Below are 19,138 nucleotides of genomic sequence, written 5' to 3' on the forward strand. Positions count from 1 at the left end.
ACAAGAAAAAGTCAATCGCAATGGGAAAAAAAAGGTGTGTAATATTTTTTTATAAATGTACAAATTTTGTAGGAATAAAGTCCCAATTTTAAGACAAGAAAGAAACCAAATACTCAGACAATTAAGTTCAAATTTTGGTTAGCACATCTGCCTCACAGTTCTGCGGACCGGGGTTCAAATCCCGCCTGTGTGGCGTTTGCATGTTCTCCCCGTGCCTGCGTGGGTTTTCTCCCCGACATTCCGTTTTCCTCCCACATCCCAAAAACATGCACACTATCTTAACTGAAGACTCTACATTTTTTTTGTAGTCAATTTAACATTGGAAGCGTAATTTTCCAAAATGTCTTGGCAAAATGAGGAATTGAGATTCAAGAAGAACTATTAATTATTTGATAACTAAGTGAAAGGCAAAATAGCAGAAGTAAAATAAACAGGAGCAGGCATCTTTTCTTAAATAATAATATTTATTCCATGTGTCTACAAAGAATCAATACAATCTAAAGCGAAGACGTAAGTTTAAATTATCATCTCTTAGTCGCATCACAATAATATGCAAGTTGTGAAGTATTTACAGTGGGGAAGGAAAAACAAAAAAAAAACACACAGCAAAGTAAGCTGGGGCCCCCCCAACGGTAACCTTTTGATGTTTTAATAAAGATACATGAACCAAATGGGCTCGATTAGCAAAATTTCAAATTTGAAGAAAAAACGAGTACAAACTGCAAAATAATAATAAAAAAAAAACCTTGAAAGGTTTCATAAACATAGACAGTATTTGTACATTTGGTACATCTTGGTAAGTAAACTCGTTTTCAATAGTGTAAATATTGCATAATTGCCATTTGTACCTACGTATCAAGAATGAATTAGGTCAAGTATGAATTTCTCGTAAAATTGGCAGAGTTACAGCATTAAAAAAAATTGTGGCATCGTCTTTCACAATACTATCCCATCAAATATTAAATTATTTGAAAAAAAAATTATTTTTTTTTAAATCAAAGCCAAACCAGAACTGGTTAGCGTATAACTTAATTAGTGCTTTTGTTGTATCACGCCAACACAAACTATGTACAGTCAAAACAGTTATTCAACTTAAAAGTTGTTTATTGTCATAACGTCACACTATTTACAGTCTTTAGGTACCAGTGAATCCAGATAAAACAGCAATGACGCTTGTCTTGGTGTGTGTCGTGTTAGTAGTACTAGTAGTAGTAGTTGTAGCTTTAACTCGTTGGGTTGTCACTGTTGTGGTTGTTCGCGGGGATTGTGCGTTCCCAACCTTGGAACGCAGCGTGTACTACATTCAACGCGTCCTGTCTTGTTACAATCTAGACAAGTTTGTAAGTGCGATAAATGGCGGCGACGAAATTGACCACGTGGCTCGGCGCCGCAATGAGGCAACAGGTGTGTGTGTGTGTGTGTGTGTGTGCGTGCGTGCGTGCGAACGTGTGCGCTGTCCAGTTAAGACCAGGGATGGGCATTTGATTACATTTCATTGATCGACTGTGGAGAAAACGAACAATCAGTTAACTGATTGTTAAATGACTCTTCTCTGAAAAGGAGAAAAAAAAAAAAAAACACTGAGAATAAAGACGTAATTATTGAAGTGTGGCGCAAATGTCACAAGAATTAAACGTAATTTAGCCAAAATTGATTTTGAATTAGTTAACAATAATAATTAGAGGATTTATTAATCGGATTTAGTTTGCCGTGATTGACTTCTTGCTGGACTTCTTTAAACTGCAAATAACTTGAGTAACTCAACAGTGCCCCTGCTGGTTGCAGCCAAGTAGCGCACTATTTTGACCCCAAAAAAAAAAAAAAGACATTCCGAGACGAATTCCTCACAATCGACCAAATTCTATCACTAAGCCCATCCCTAGTTAAGACGTGTAAAGAAGTTCAAACATTCGTTTTTGTCATTACGTCCTGCAGGCGGCGCGAGTGGGTGAGCAGGGGCCCACAAGAGAACAGGTCCAAAGTTTTGGGAGGTGCTGAGACTTTGGCTCAGGCAGACCACGGGTGTACCTGGGTGGCGATGCGGTGTTTGAGTGTAACATCATCGCTCCTCAAAAAATAGCAAGGGTAGAAAATCCCTCCCCTCCCCCGCCTGGCGAATAAATATAGAAATCTTTCATACATCATGTTGTCGTAAATGTACCGTGGAAATCTCAGAGTGGCTCATTGTTTGCGGATCGGTTCGGTTGTGAAGGGTTGCTAGGTCCAAACTAAACAGCCCATTAGGGGCCAGTGTAAGGCTTTGGATTGGTGATTCCTTTCTTTAAAAAAAAAAAAAAAAAAAAAAAAATTTAATCTGAAAATAAATATTTTATATATATTTATAGCAACTATGGGGGTGTTAACCAACCTGTTTTTGTTTGTTTTGCTGAGGTAGGTTTTTTAAGCAAACTTTTTATTTTATTTTTTTTAAATATGTACCTAAATGCCATCGTTATTATTTCTAGAAATTCACACATTTGGAAAACTTTTCACCAAACGCATATATCCGTGTTAAATAAATAAATATTTTGTACGCATTCCTTTTTTTTTTTTTTTTTTTTTTTTTTGCGTGTGTGTGCATGTGGTCTCCAGGTTTGGTTTGTGTCTTTTCAGGTCAGGCAACCAGTTTAAGGTATTATTAGTGGTAACCAAAATAATATCTATCTGACATGATACGGCAACTTGTAGTCATGTTGCAGATAAATAAAATAGTTACCAAGAGTTAATAGTTGGTACAAAAGGTTATTATTATTATTTTTTTTTTAAGTCATCCAGTCCAGCAGCATCAATGGATGGCGCCTAATCGTTTCGGTGCCGGGGGAAGATTCGGGGGCAAAAGGTCAGGTGTCCGTGTTGCCGTGGCGACTGCCATCTCGGAGACCTCGCAGAGGTGGCGCCAGGGGTCAAAGGACATGCGGGCGGCGGCGGTTGGTTCTGAGCCAGTGGCCTTCATTCTGAAGGAGAGAAGGGGAAAAAAGCACATTATTATTATTATGTGGAGAAGATAACAATGACATCAGATTTTTCAAGACAAAAAAGGTGGAATCTTAGGAGAGTAATTTTTTTTGTGTAAATAAATATATGTTGTTGTTTTTTTTTAGAGGGGGGGGGTAAATCCAAATTATATTATGGGAAAAAATTTTTTTTTTACTTCAGTTAAAAAAAAAAAAATGTAAACCCATTTTCTTCTGAAAAAAAATGTATCTTACAAGAATAAAGTCATATTTTTAATTATAATGTTTGCAAAAAAAGTGAAATTTTGAGTAAAAAGTGCTTTTTGTATAAGAATAAATAAAAGCTATAATCTCATGGGTGTTTTCAGAAAAAACGTGGTCTTACAAGAATAAAGTTGTCATCTTTTTTTCGAAGACTATAGTTGTATTTCCCGGAGAAAACCCACACAGGCACGTGGAGAACATGCAAACTCCACACAGGCGGGGCCGGGATTTGAACTGTGAGGCAGATGTGCTCACCAGTCAGCCACTGCGCCGCCCGAAAATATAACTAAAAAAACATATATATATATATATATATATCCATCCATCCATCCATCCAGTTTCTGAGCCGCTTCTCCTCACTAGGGTCTCGGGCGTACTGGAGCCTATCCCAGCTATCATCAGGCAGGAGGCGGGGTACATACATATATATATAATTTAAAAAAAAAAAAAAAAAAAACTGGCAGGAAATATACATAGAAATTAATAATAACAAAATATTTATAGAAACAAATCAAATGTATTTTCTAGAGCGAGACTATAAAAGCCAACAATAACATCCTGTCTTGAAATGAACATGACCTAATCATTGCAGTGTGCGGTCAATCTCTCGGAACAGTAACGTTGGCGCTCAAATATTGCAAGGATGTCCTGGCTGGTCCACGCATATTGCAGACCACCAAAGTAGGTCATCTGGTGTGAAGGTTCTCCTTATTTCAAGCCAGTGTGCCAGCAACGAAGATGTTATTTCATACTAAGACTGTTACATAGTCTTGCTTTTATGTAAACGTGTACATTCGGTGTGTGTGTGGTGGGGGGGGGGGGGGTGATTGTATTGGGAAGTCAAATTGATTCCCCCACTTTGTTACCAAGTAAGGAATAAGTGCTCTTCAAAGTGTGTTTTCCTCAGTTAGTGGACACAGAAGTGATCAGTGGCTTTAAAACGGAGTGGCATTTAGCAGTCTCACATACACACACACACACACACAACATAGGTATTTGCACACAGACCAGAGTGACATATTCTTCTTATTTATTCTCATTCATGCAGTCGCCACAGTGTCGCTCTCTGTCCCAGTGGTAAACACTGCTGAACTCTGACCCCCACGCACTTGTTTGTGAGCTTTCATTTGCATGCAGCTATCAAGCAGCAGCGGAAGTGTCGGCCGACAACACACACACACACACACTCACACAAATACCCGTAGCTCGGCCGGCCGCATTTTTGTCCCCCGCTCGCCGTCTCCCCCCCCCCCCCCCCTCCAGAGGCGAACAAGAGCCGTTTTCACAAAGCTGGATGTGATCGTTCATTCTCTAAAACAAACCTTTCATTCAGGCCAAACTGACCCCCCACCTCCCCACAACACTCCCACTATAAACACACACACACACACACACACTTTGTTCTCCTGTTTTTGACTCTTAAATTACAAAAAAAAAAAAAACTTGAAAATCATCTCATCTCTCTTCTTTCAATTGATGAGTCGTTCTGAGGAAAATCGAGATTTAAATTGGCTGCCCCAACGGTGCCTCCCCATTGTTTGGGTTCATTAGAGGGCCAAAACAAAAAAACAAAAAAAGAGAGAGAGAGGAAAGTAGAAAGCGTTTCAGGGAAGGGTGGAAAAACCACAGTAACAGAATCAACCTGACTGAGAGGAGCGGGAATGCAGTGAGGTCATGGGACCACCGGCCTATAACAATCTGTGTGTGTATTTGTGAGTATGTGCGCGTGGGATGGTCCAGACAGTAGCCTGTCGAGGCAAACACTTGGGTGAGAATGACTGAGATGTGCCGGGAAAATGAATCACTGGGAGCGGAGATTAATAACGCGCTACAGAGGAGACCCATAAATAAATGTCTCAGCTCAGACAACAGCAGTGTGTGGTACTGAAAGAAGGGGATAGAAGTCGATCAAGGAATGAACCCGATGGCTACCAAACCCCCGTCCTCTTTTTGGGGGGAGGGTTCACAGATAAACACACCCCTGTCACTGTTTTACCCCCTCCCAGTCCCTCCCACAACCATTACCCCCACCCACCCTCACTGACTGTTCATTATTTATTTAGCTCGCAGGCTAAATTTAGCCTGGCTCCATTCAGGGCTAGGACACTGGGGCGCGTTATTAGCTGCCGGGTCTCTTGCGAAGTAAACATGTCCACTTTGGCCTCCTCCGCTCACCGTATCTCATATGTCACTACAGTAAGAAATAGGATAGCGAACAACAAGAAAATGGGGAAAATGGGGGAAAAAATGCAATTTCCATTGGGAGAAAGAAAGTACCTAGTGCTTCGTATTTTGCACATTTGAAAAGTTTCACGTAAAAACAAGTAGTCAAAAGAATTAATAGCAACTGCATGTCATCTGACGTAAAAACGTAAATGAATTCATTTTCATAGGTTAAAAATGGTTAAAATTGACAAACTTAAATTAATCCCTGTTTACGGAGAGATTACACACGTGATATGCATGCCAAGCCAGTAGGTGGCAATATCACTTCCTCATGGGTCTGATCCGAAGTCATTTTTTCTAGATTGCAGTTTAAAATACAGTTCATCTTTTGTGACACCAGCCTGGAATTTTTCTGACACGCCTTGTATGGATGGATTTTGAACTATTCATAAAAATTGGACACTGCTGAACAAATCCGATAAAGGTGTCATCTTAAAAAAATCATCTTGGAGACACACTTTAGGTTTGCGTTTTCAGAATCCAAAATGTCATGCAAACAACTCCTAAAGTGAAAAAGCAAAAGTGATGTCAGGGCTTCTCTCTGAGACATGAGCAGGCTGGGATATGTCGTGTTTACATTCCAGCCTCCCGCTGGCTGGCTCCTCCCTTATCTATCGCAGAGCTCCACAACGCAAACACCGACTGCCTCGTGTCCTTTGACCTCCCACGCCTCGGGCCTGTCCGACGCACAACACAAAAACAAACCAAGCTCGCTCACCTCAACCTTTGCTAGTGGCGTGAACACAACCTCCAATCACAGGTTCCCCTTGCAAAGTCTTCCGCACATTCCGAATGATAGTTGAAGATATTTTTTTAAATGAGGGGAAACTCCCATTATTGTATCTAGTGTTGTCATACTGCCTAATTTAAACAAGCATACACAACATTTAAGCGCCCTCCAAAAGAATCAATAATAATTGATTTTGGATATTAAACATAATAACTTGCCCATATGAGGTGCAGATATTATTTTTGTCAACTTGGGGTCACGATCCCCATGTTCCACTATAGCATCTGTGACGTTGAGTGTGTATGGCTTTAAAAGGCGGGGCCCAGACTAATGAGTGACGTGGGCATCAGCGAATAAGAGTTGGTTGGCTGTTAACTGACTAACCCGTTAGCCAATCGCCGTGTTGTGGCCATCGGCAATTCATGTATGAATGTCATTACTACATCTTTGTTTAATAAAGTGATTGAACGTGCACTAGTGGCTGTGTCTAGCCTTGACCACAGGGGGAGGGGGCATTCCAATGTGTTCTTTTGCTAGTGATGGTAGGCTATGCTAAATTAGCGAACATTGATACTTGTGTTGGCGATCGTTGATGTGCTATCGTGGTACACAATGCGCTATCTTCCTTCTTAAGTGCGGAATGATGCCTAGTTTTGGTCATTCTGATCCCACGTTTTGGACATTCTCTGTCTTTTAAAAACTCTTTCCCTCTGGCTCGTTGCTATCGTGCCAACTTGTTTCCACTCTAACTATGTCTAACAAGCACAAGAATAAGAAAAAGTTTATCCTGGGTCTTATGTTCAGCATAAAATGGTCATCAGAAATGGCTGAGCAGCTGACATGCTCGCATCACACACCAGCTCGAGACAAAACAAGCCACTCAACAATGTTTAATCCCGAAGTGAAGGTAAGCCTTCTTACCTCCGAGCTAAATTGGGGATAGGTTGACTTTGTTTTTATCCGTGACTGGAACATCCCGCCCTAGTGTACTCTCAAGAGTTATGTATCACATTCACTGTGACTGCGCAAAACTGTACGGGAGGGGTGTACGGGACAGGTGAGGGCAAGAAACAAAGTGTTCCTTTCCTCTGTTGTGTGTCATCAAATAGTCACGTTTGGCTGACTTCAACTTTGTCATTATACATACAAGTGGGAAAATTAGCATTGAGTGGTCAGATGAAATTTAAATAAATACAAAATATAAAAAAAAGCTAAGTCAGAGCTGCCTGTAAATGTTTTTGGAGACTGGTGATGACAACAACAGCCTCTAATCAAGTATGATTAGCTTTGGTAGCTAAAACGGGTCTTTAGGAGATACTCTGCGGCCTATGGTGCAAGAAGCCAAAATCAGCACTAGTCCACGGAGGTATGGAAAACAACAGAAAATACACACCGATGCCAAATAAAGCGTGTGTGTGTCAGCTAAGGAGGGGGCAAGGGTGGTTGTGGGGGTAGGGGTAGGTTGCATCACATGATTTCTGCAAAACAGAAAGCGATGCCTGGAGAGAAGGAGGCGGAGATCGGGGAGGGTGGGGGGTGTAAGGCTTCTTGAACACACCCTCATGCCCCCCACCCCACCTTCTCCCTGTTGTTGTGGCAGATGGTGGCCAGTCATTAGCGTATTGTCACTCTCCTCCTAAAAGCGCCAGATAACCAGTGAGTGCTGCTTGGCGGGGCAGGTGCAAATACTCCTGACTGAATCTACCCCGCCACCACGCACACACCTCCCCACGCAACACACACACACGGCCCTCTCTCAACCATCTGCTGGCGGCTGCGCATATGCAGACAGGAAGACGCACAAAGTGGAACGGTGTGTGCGTTGGGCTGCTAAATTCGGCAAGGCATGGAGGGAGTGAGTCAGATTCTCCCCTAAATGCAACCATGCAAGACGGCTGTTACAACAGAGGGGGGGGGGGGTGGTTGAAATAGATAAAAGGTGGCCTAATAAGAAATATGGTCAAAGTAATCCACACGCTTCCATGATGTGGCTTGCTGCATTTCGCTGTAGTTCAAAGGTCACTAAGGTGACATTGCAGCAGGGTCGGCAGGCGCGCCCTTGAAGGCTAAACAAGTGGAGCTGCAGCACCAAAACAACTAACCAATCAACTCCCTAGCCCATTAAAAGTGAGCCACTGACCGCAGAAAGGAGAAAGTCCATATATAGAGATATAGAATGCACTCCCTCCTCATATTCATTCACGTGTGTTGAATTTTAGAGCAGCAACTGCCTCGCGCACCCCCTCCTCGCCCCGAGCTCTCCCTTCCTCCTGTCCTCTAACCCCACAGGGTGACTGCAAATGCCAAATGAGGACACGGGATTTAAGTTCCTCGCATTTCAAACTGCAAGACTGAAGGGAATGTAAACTATGGGCTCAGTCGGTGATAACAAGAAAATGTGGTAAAGCTTGCGGAAGGCGACGCCTCATCTCTTCCTTGATCGCTAGGAAGCATGTGTTTATTCATTTGGAAGGCGTAGTGGTAAAAGAAATGCAAGAAGTTGGAAGTAGCAGTGACTGGTCTTTATCGGTTTACATGGCAATGATCTAGTAAAAAAAATTGTTTTTCCCCTTTGCGATTTTGATTTTGTAGCTTGACGTACAGACGACATTATCTAAAAATGATCGCCTAATCGATGCATGCCAAACCTGTAGGTGGCGATGAGGTACAATTCAAAAATGTTCTAAACATCTTTAAGGTGCAAATAGCGATGTTAAGATGATAACGTTTCAAGTGATCTGAAATGAATCTTACAAGTGGATTTAAAAACTACCTTAATTTCTCATGTATAAATGCGCATTTTTTCCCCCAAAGAAATTGTCAAAAGTCAATAGTGCGCATTATAAATGGGTATAGGGGCAAATGGGGAAAAAAACCTCACATTTTATAAATGTATGCCACCATCTAGTGGTTATGAAAAAGCTGTACACTTTCATTCCAAAATGCCACCGCCACCTAGTGGTTATAAAAAAGGCATAGCCTACACTTTCATTCCAATATGACAGGGGTACGTACGTATGACTGCATACATGTACAACCCTTTACTGCTCAGTGACTGTTTTTCTCAATGTCTTTATGTCTCAAAAGTGTTCTCTGTCAATCGACTGTCTGTTGTCGTACAAGAGCGGCTCCAACTACCGCAGACAAATTCCTGGTGTGTTTTTTTGGACGTACTTGGCAAATAACGATGATAAGTTTACATACCCTGGCAGAATTTGTGAAATATTATTATTATTATTTTTTTTTTTTTTAAATATGACTGATGACTGAACAACAACCATTATTAATTTCTTTATGGTTATGTTTTATTGAATGATAATGCTTTTCTAAAATGCCTGACCGTTTAATTTGAATGCCATTAAAATAAAATTAAGTGTTTCAGCTGGTCCTTCATCTTTTCTTTCAAGAATTGTACCAATCTTACAAATTCTGCCTGGGTAATCAAACATATGAGCACAACTGTGTGTTTTCTAATTTACTAAATAAAAGTAGGGCTGTGAATTTCAAAATAAGAGCATGCAAATTAAAAAAAAAGGATGACGTGTTCAAATAACTTAACTTCAGAATAATTATTTGAAAAAAACCTAACAAAATACAGATAATACTTCATGTTTTGATCATATGGGTCGAAGCAAAAATCATGGATTGTAAAAAAGCATTATACATAGGTAGAAAGGTTTTCCAGAATTTTGTGGTCAACTTCGGGGGTGCGTATTATATTACCCCAATTCCAATGAAGTTGGGACGTTGTGTTAAACATAAATAAAAACAGAATACAAGGATTTGCAAATAATGTTCAACCTATATTTAACTGAATACACTACAAAGACAAGATATGTAATGTTCAAACTGATAAACTTTATTGTTTTTAGCAAATAATCATTAACTTAGAATTTTATGGCTGCAACACGTTCCAAAAAAGCTGGGACAGGTGGCAAAAAAGGAATGTTCATCAAACACCTGTTTGGAACATCCCACAGGTGAACAGGCTAATTGGGAACAGGTGGGCGCCTCTTTGTGAACAAGTGCATGAGAAAATAGTCGAACAGTTTAAGGACAATGTTCCTCAACGTACAATTGCAAGGAATTTAGGGATTTCATCATCTACGGTCCATATCATCATCAAAAGGTTGAGAGAATCTGGAGAAATCACTGCACGTAAGCGGCAAGGCCGAAAACCAACATTGAATACCTGTGACCTTCGATCCCTCAGGTGGCACTGCATCAAAAACCGACATCAACGTGTAAAGGATATCACCACATGGGCTCAGGAACACTTCAGAAAACCAATGTCAGTAAATACAGTTCGGTGCCACATCCGTAAGTGCAACTTGAAACTCTACTATGCAAAACAAAAACCATTTATCAACAACACCCAGAAACGCCGACGGCTTCTCTGGGCCCGAGCTCATCTGAGATGGACTGATGCGAAGTGGAAAAGTGTTCTGTGTGCCGACGAATCCACATTTCAAATTGTTTTTGGAAATTGTGGACGTCGTGTCCTCCGAGCCAAAGAGGAAAAGAACCATCCGGACTGTTATGGACGCAAAGTTCAAAAGCCAGCATCTGTGATGGTATGGGGCCGTGTTAGTGACAATAGCATTTGGTAACTTACACATCTGTGAAGGCACCAGTAATGCTGAAAGGTACATACAGGTTTTGGAGAACTTATCCTCACACGGGTCGCCGGCGTGCTGGAGCCTATCCCAGCTATCTTCGGGCGAAAGGCGGGGTACACCCTGAACTTGGTCGCCAGCCAATCGCAGGGCACATAGAAACAAACAACGATTAGCACTCACAGTCACACCTACGGGCAATTTAGAGACTTCAATTAATGCATGTTTTTGGGATGCGAGAAAACCCACACAAGCACGGGAAGAACATGCAAACTCCACACAGGCGGGGCCGGGATTTGAACCCCGCTCCACAGAACTGTGAGGCAGATGTGTCGTCCACCGTACAGCTGGGTGCACATTATACACGAGAAATGACGGTAATAGAATAATACATTTTTACAAAGCAGCCATGTTTATGTTGACATAGCTATTACCTCTGGTTGTGTTCACAGGCAGTCAGGAACTATTCAAGGTCAAACCGCATATGTTCATACAACCAGTAAGAGCCACTGCATGTTTGTGAAGTTGTTTTGTAGTAAAAAAAATTATAGAAATCCCCATCCCCCCCCCTCAGTCTTCCATCCTGCCGAACAAGTGAGCATTCACCTCTCCCAGCAACCTTTGCACACTGCCCCGCATTCCAGCCCTGAAACCCAGTACCTGACAATTGATAAACAACTGACTCACTTGTTTTTCTGGGGAACCCAATGACTTGCAGAGTGCTGCGAGCACCAGAGCTGGCACAGAGACTAAAAGACAGACTAGGTAAGAGACTAGCTCAGTTGTGAAAGCACAAACAACAGCAATTAACAAGACTTCGCAAGCATCCTGCCCCGGATTGTCTTTTCGGACAACAGTGACTTCTGACGTGCCGCTGTTAGGTCACCTATCCAAGTAAATAAACCCTGCCTTTGAGAGTTGCATGAAAAGCCAGTGATGCAACAGCACACAGAATGAGGTGAAAGGTGATATTTTGATGGCAACTGTTCTTTCCCGAAAAGACGACCCATCAACAGTGTAGTTAGTATAACCACAATAGAGCTAAATAGAGGACGAATAAACCTGCTTTACAATGAGGGATAAAATGCAGCTTCTGTGCTGGTGTTGTTACTTTAATTCAGTCTGTGTAGCGAGCGATACATGCGTCACTAGTACAGATGAAACACTGACGCGGTCTTAAACTACACCTCATGACCTTAAACGACAGCCAACTGGAATATGGAAACAGTATGAAGCATGAATGATGATATTATTGGCGTTAGGAATGGTAAAGGTCACTCGAGATAGATTTTTGTGTTATATCGTCACAACTTGGTATCCATGCAGCCCAAAGTAGATGAAAGGCTGAGCAAACAGCTCTCCTTCACGTCACGCTCCTGTGAAATTTTTCGTTTGTGTCATGGGCGTGACGAGGGGGTGACGAGGGGGTGACTAATCCTATCTAAACATCGCCGCCTTCACATCACAGCAATGTTTTGAACAACTTTCCTCGGTCGCTGACACATAAAACTGCACAAAGTGGTGCTTGTGTGTGTGTGAGACCACAGTTGATATGATACGCTGTCTAATGTTGTTTTGCCCTCGTTTCGTTACGTAACAATGTAGGTTGCCATGTTGTTGAGCAGCAAAAAATACATTCTGATTACCAGCTTTGAGCTTATAGTCGCTGTAGCGAGTCCAGTGACTCTGAGGCGGGCTTGCAGGCAGGAACACTGCGCTCTCACAATTTTTCACAACTTGGGAATGAAAATGAGCCGAGCGCTGCTTAGCAACCACGAGCCAGTCTGCAGAGTACACAGAAGCACTACGACAGATCCTGCTCCAGTAATGATACCACTCCCTTCATGAATGAAAGCCTCCTGAATGAATGTGTGTACAACATGTTGTGGCACTCACCTTTCACAACGGCGGCAGTAGTCTCCTTGAAGCCAAGGCTGGCATAGGGGCTGGAGTTGAAGCCATTCATACCACCCTTGCATCCACAAGCGGTCTTGAATCTCAGGAGTCCATCGCAGCCCCCTAACCGGCACCCTCCGAGGGTACCCTCCATCAAGTTTAAGGCAATGTAGTTGAGTCCATTCTGATAGCCGGCAGATGTCTCTCTGCACATGGGGGTGCTGCCGCCATAGTCCTCGTCCGGTCCCTCCGAGCCCCGCAAGCCGTGGGATACGTTCTCCACCGAGGCCGAGCTGTGGCGCTTGGTGTCGTGGGCAAAGGATGGGCACACAGGTGTGACGGTGGTGGTGGAAGAGAAGGTCTCGGAGCTGTGTCGCCGGCGTCCTTGAGGGTCAGCACGAATGACTTTGGCCCCCCTATGTGGATCTGCAAGGGGGACATTCAGCGAGGGTCCCCCAAGGAGAAAAGAATCCACTGGCGCCGCTGGTACCCCGTCCGACACAAGGCTGCTGTCAAGACTCAGTCTCTGAACACAGGCGGTGGGGCTGGTGGGGAGAGGGGCAGCATCGGTGGTGCTGAGAGGACCGAACGTCATCTCAGTGTAGTCGTCCTTGACTGCAGCAGGCTGAATCAAGTGATGCTGGAGAGGATATTCGTCCACCACCCCTCTCGCCCCTGCCTGCCCCTCTGTGCCTTTGCCTTCCTCCTGCTGGTCAAAACTTCCTCCAGCGGGGGAAACCACAGTTTTAGGCGAGGCGAGGTTCACATTAACATAGTCAGAGAGTGGTGGGGATCCCTTTTCGGCGCACTTTGAGCCTTCGGCCGATGCCACCGTGTCACTGGAAGGGCTGCTGAAGTCGAAGTTGATATACTCCCCGGGACTGCGTGGCTCAGAGGGCAGCGGGTGTTCACTCATACATGGTAAGGTTCTGAGGGAATCTAGAGCTAGGCGGGTGGGGCGACACGCCCGACTCCTGTGCGCCAGCCCTCCGTCACTCCGAGCCCCTCTGGGAGGAGTGGGGGCAGATGAAGGGGTGCCCGGTGTCACAGAGTCTTCCGAGGAGACAGGACAGTTGTTGGACTCCTCCTCTATCCGCTGTCTCTGTAAACACATCACCACGTACTGGTCTGTGTCACTTGAGCCACTGCGCTGCAATTGGCTTTTAAGCGAATGTGGCAGCGTGCCGTAAGTATAAGGCTGTCTGTGTTGTTGCTCTCCTCCGGAAGAACTAAGGATGTGTTCTCGGGGTGTGAAGGTCAACAGATGGTCAACAGGAGACATGTTCAGGTACTCTCCATTGGTGAGCTTTCCGTCAATGCTCTCCATTGACATTTTGATTCCGCACCACATGCGCATGTAGCCGTTGTCCTCGAGGGAAACGCTGCCTGGGGAGTCCGTGTGCGGGGCCAGCCCCGCTACAGTGGAAGGGTGGGATCTGGGATTGATGATCTGCTTGGGAGCAGAGACACACATGGGGCTCATAGGCATGTAGGGATCATTCTTAGCTCCTGATGTGTGAGGTGCCACGCCTGGCATCATAGGCATGTAACCACTGTCGCCCTGGAGACAGTTCAAACCCACCTGGACATCCCTGTACTCGTCTGGATAGGTTCCTTTAGGGGAGGCTGTGAGACACCTGCGAGAAGACTGGCTTCCACTGTTGTAAGTGGCCCTCATGAGAGTGTACTCGTCGAGGGAGGCCGAAGACACTTGCGGGAGACACCTCTGCTGGCGGGGGGTGGTCAGAGAGTACGTGCGCTTTCGATAAGCCTTGTCCAACTCGGGTAACCACCGATAGCCGTTCTGGTTCTGTTGTTCCATCACCATGTAGCCGTCCAGCCTGCTGCCATCCCGGGAAGGGGGAGTGTCCGCTCGGAGAGACTCCGGGGTGTTGGTACCGTACGTGAGAGGCAGCCGGAGGTCCCGCGTGTCCGCGGGGCTCGTGCCGTACTCTTCGCACGATATGAAACCGCCGTCGCTCGGGGAGCCCGAGAAGGAGGCACTACAGCTGGAGGGTCGAGGAGCGCCGCTATCTGGACACGAGGACAGGCTGACGAGACTGGGGGCGGCCATCGGCGGGGAATGAGACAGAGGCATGGACATGGACTTACTGTGCTGCAAGGAGGAGGATTCGAACGTCCGACACGGGCGTGCGGTGATGGTGTGAGACCTACTCAGGAGGGTGCGGTGAACCCCGGGGCTGAGGGGGCTCCCATTCACCGACATAGGGCGTGTCATGGTGCCGTCGCCCTCGCTCGCCGTGCGTATCCGACAGGACGAGACTTTACCCACAGGTGAGGTCGTAGCCACGCTGTCGGTGCGCGACCTCCGGAGCAGACCGGTCTGGCTCGGAGGAAGGTGGTTCAGGTGGCGCCTCGTGGGCACGGAGATGGGGTTGGTACCCGACGACTGGCTTTTGCTGCGGGGGCGGAATTCCGACAGCTCCTTCATTGCTTTCATGGCTTCCAGGATGGTTTCGTGGATGTTCTGCGCTACAACAGAGTCGTCGCATTGCATCCAAAGCTCGCCGGGTCCAGTGGCTGCCGAGCGACCCACCTCGATGAAGAAGAAGCTGTCAGAGTGGCCGCACCTCCGGATGTTCATCAGCTGCAAAATGACCGACGCCACCTCCGTGTTGAGTTTGATGAAACTGATAGTCCGAGTGGATAGGCAGAGTCTGTAGACGCCGGTTAAATTGCGGCTCTGCCCCAAGCCTTTGGACTTCATGTTGACCTGCCATACCTCCTTGTAGGCGGCGCTGACCGGCGCGATCACGCCGTAGCTCGCCTCGTCGAAGCCCACCAGCGAGGACGCGGAGTTGGACGCCGACCCGTTGAACACTCTGCCGTCCGCGATTAAATCCGTCAGCATCCGGTACCAGCCCTCCTGTTCGCCCTCGCTTTCGGCGGCCACGGCAAAGTACTCGTCCTTGGTGTACAGCGCGATGAGATATTTGTGTTTGGCGTCCGCTCGCTTGTTGACGTTCAGGCAGCAGTCCAGCGGGACGACCCTCTTGGCGGCAGACTTGCTCCTCCATTTCTTCTCACTCTCGTAGTACTCCAGCCGGGCAGGGCAGCCCTCGCCGGGCTCCCTCAGCACGAAATATCGCTTGTGTCCGTGTTTGTGCTTCCTCAGGTAGCCGCACTTCTTCACGCCGGCGGCCGGTGGTTGGGGTCCGGCGTCGCTCGGCGGACTCGCCATTCTACTCTTCAAACACTTACGGGGAGGAAGAAGACGAAGGGAGGACACGCGACGCGAGTTTTCCTCTTTCTTTCTTTCTTTCTTTCTCTTTCCTTCCTTCTTTCTTTCTTTCTTTTTTTTTTTTTTTTTGGTTACGCTTCAGTCCTCCTCTTGCTTCCCCCGCGGCTGAGCGATAAATAACACATGTCTGCTGCTGCTGCTAGTGCTGGTGCTGGTGTCCGGACTGGGGAGGGGAAACAACATGTGACCATTTACACACTCAAAGAAAGAAGAGTAGGAGGAGGGGGAGGGGGAGGGGGAGGGCGGAGGAGGGAAGGGAGGGGAGGGGAAGGGGGTGGTTGGTGGTTGGGGGAGTACGCACGCAGTCAGTGGGCGGGGCCCACTCAGCTCATTGGGCTCATTGGTGGATCGAGCGTGAATGCAAGCGGGGAGGAAAGCCTCCTACTACCGTCACTCTGCCCCCTTCCGACCCGTTTGAGCCTAGTCAGGGATCCGTGGTTTTATTTATAGCAGAGCCAGCTTTTGGCTGCACCGATACAGCCTCCATTTTGCGTCATAGAGCACTTTAATCACTTCAAATCAGCCTCACTCTTTTAGTTTTATAAGCATCCCTATCCGTCTTATCTATCTATCTATCTATCTATCTATCTATCTATCTATCTATCTATCTATCTATCTATCTATCTATCTATCTATCTAATTAATCAGTGTAGCTATAGGTCTATCCAGGGGCGTCGATAGGTTTCGACATTGGGGTCGGGGGGAGGGGGGGGGGGCGTACTAATAAAAGAAAAATGAAAAAAATTACCCCAATAATTATTGTCAGATTTGTTACCCCAAAATCCAATTGGTGGGGGGGGGGGCACTTTTCATATTTCTTCAAGACAATAAAACTTTGACATAATACCAAATGATTTTGGGGGGCTAGCTTCAGGCCTAGCGTATGATCTTTTTTGACTCTCATGGTTAAATAAGGTAACCAAAATATTATGCACAGCTCTCATTACGATGCACTAGAGTTTTCTACTGCAAATTACAACCACAATAATAAATGTAAAGTTCTATGAATGAACTCAATCAAATATCTCTTTGTAAAGACAGATTATATTGGTTTATGCAAGTGTTCCCCATTTTCACGTTAGAAACCTCAGTTTGTCTGTGGAGCGGAGGCATATTCCAAATATGGTTGTGTGTGTAAAAAAAAAAAAAATGATGTCAGGAATATCCATGCGTCAGAGGCTGGCAGTGTGCGTACAGAGGAAGTGCAAGCGCCAACTGGGTACCCAGACATGTTTGGGATGAAGATGAGGATGGAGTGAAAATGCAAACTTGCTGGCGGAAAGAGACAGGAAATAAATCTGAATAAAAGATGCTGCTTTAGTGACGTTTTTTTTTTTTTTTTTTTTTTTTAAATAATCGCATGCAATCAAGATGTTGCAAAAAACGACCCCCACCCATTTCCAATGCAGCCCAGCCCCCCATGAATGTACTCCCCATTATATTCCAATTTTTCTTCAGACGCCGCATTGCTGGCTCAGCACCAAATGACGCCTTTCTTTTCCTTTTCAGAGGCAAGGTCGATTATCATGCCTGCTGCTGGTCAATTGTGCCACCAAGAAGCAATGATTTGACTTTGACGCCACCATTGGAAAGGAACCAAGCCAAGGTTTAGTTTACAGTACACACAGAGTACACGATATTAGCTACTTTTGCACAATGGAAGGACAATTTTCTATTGTATCTTACAATTAGGTTAAGAAGAATTTGGACATTGGTGCTGGCTTCAATGACCCCTAGATGGCGCCCCCCCCCAGGCGATCATTTTTCACTGAAAACAATAGGTGTTACCTCTTCTCTTAGTAAATCCAATCATCAACGGGGTGAAAGGGCTGAGGCCGGTTTGCTGACGAAAAGGTTTCGCAGTTCAAAACCGGTGAAAACCCTACCTTTTCTATCGTACTTGTCGTCATTAGGTTTGCAGGTTATAGCCGGATAATATTCCCAGATGACTTGCCGCGAGAGGCGGGGTACGCCTCGGACTAGATGCCAGCCAATCGCAGGGCACATTTAGGCAAACAGCTATCCACACTGGCATTCACACCTACCATGTGGAAAATAGCGTCTTCAATGAACCTTGCATGCGTGTTTTCGAAATGCCGAAGGAGGTCAGAGCATGCGGCGAAAACCCACGCAAGCGCACAGAGAATAAAGAAACTCCTCACAGGGAGGCCGGAAGCAAGTTTTGAATCCGCAACCTCAGAACTGCAAGGCAGACATGCACCATCTAGCAATACCAAAATATGAATAACACCTCCCAGTATGCTGCAATGACCTATTAGCTCTCGTTAGACTGTGCAGGCGTTCCGAATGAAGCGTCCTGCGATTGTACTTCTCATCCAGTGTCGTTCATGGGACATCTTGTGTTTGCAACATTTGAGACCGTGTTCATCTCAGCCTATGTGCCATGGAGGCACATTTGCTATAAATAGACGTAGTGCTCCGATATCTCGCTGTTGAATTAGCAGGGTTCCCCCCCTACCGTCAGTTCATTTTGGGTCACCAGCACGACCGTGCGACCATTCACTCAGAAGAAACAACAGGTACCTCGGAAGTATTATGACACTTGTTTTGGTTTATTAACAATATACAGTAGAACCGCACTGCTGTCTGAGACATTTAACACCCTCTCATGTAGTTAAGGTCACTCAAGTCCTCGCACTAAGCCTGGGATAGTACATCGATTGAAATGGTTTGGTCCCTGTCAGAATCACCTTGCATGATATCGTGACCCGATGTTTGCGAGATAAGCACAAAACCATCTGGAGGCAGGTTGGCTTGAATTCAAAGCAAGGACAATGACAATATCTTTTTTTTTTTTTTTGCATAATCTACGAACCACGAGAAATGCAAATCAGCTCTCCATAAAGTAGCAATAACGTGGCACTCAGAAAACCCCAATACGAACGAGACGAGCCCTCGCCCTTAGATCACAATATGAATATTTGTCATTCTTCCGGTGTACAGTACACAGCTAATTAAAGGGAAGGCCGCATCCGATTTACATGCTTGGCATCTTGGACCGGTCATCCCCCGACTCGAAAGCCATTTGGGTCTTTCCAGATTAATAATTTAGGGAAACGCGCAGAAACTGTCTGACATGACTGCGAGCCATCAATTTCCTGTCTACAGAGGAAACTGCAAACTCTTTCAAAAAGATGGTTGGTTGGCTCAATGAATATATTTGAAAAAG

At 45.3% G+C, this 19,138-nt stretch overlaps 1 protein-coding gene across 1 annotated transcript; it reads right to left on the bottom strand.

The window, feature by feature from the left end:
• Nucleotides 1-443: 443 nt before the first annotated feature.
• Nucleotides 444-16,137, bottom strand: irs2b (insulin receptor substrate 2b). The gene is made up of 2 exons (XM_061791770.1): nucleotides 12,687-16,137; nucleotides 444-2,954 (listed from the first exon to the last, which is right to left on the bottom strand). Exons 1-2 carry the CDS (start codon nucleotides 15,886-15,888, stop codon nucleotides 2,950-2,952), a joined length of 3,207 nt encoding a protein of 1,068 aa, XP_061647754.1. The 5' UTR covers nucleotides 15,889-16,137; the 3' UTR covers nucleotides 444-2,949.
• Nucleotides 16,138-19,138: the final 3,001 nt, after the last annotated feature.

The sequence above is a fragment of the Phyllopteryx taeniolatus genome, chromosome 12 (assembly GCF_024500385.1).
Source record: "Phyllopteryx taeniolatus isolate TA_2022b chromosome 12, UOR_Ptae_1.2, whole genome shotgun sequence".
NCBI classification, from domain to species: Eukaryota; Metazoa; Chordata; class Actinopteri; order Syngnathiformes; family Syngnathidae; genus Phyllopteryx; species Phyllopteryx taeniolatus.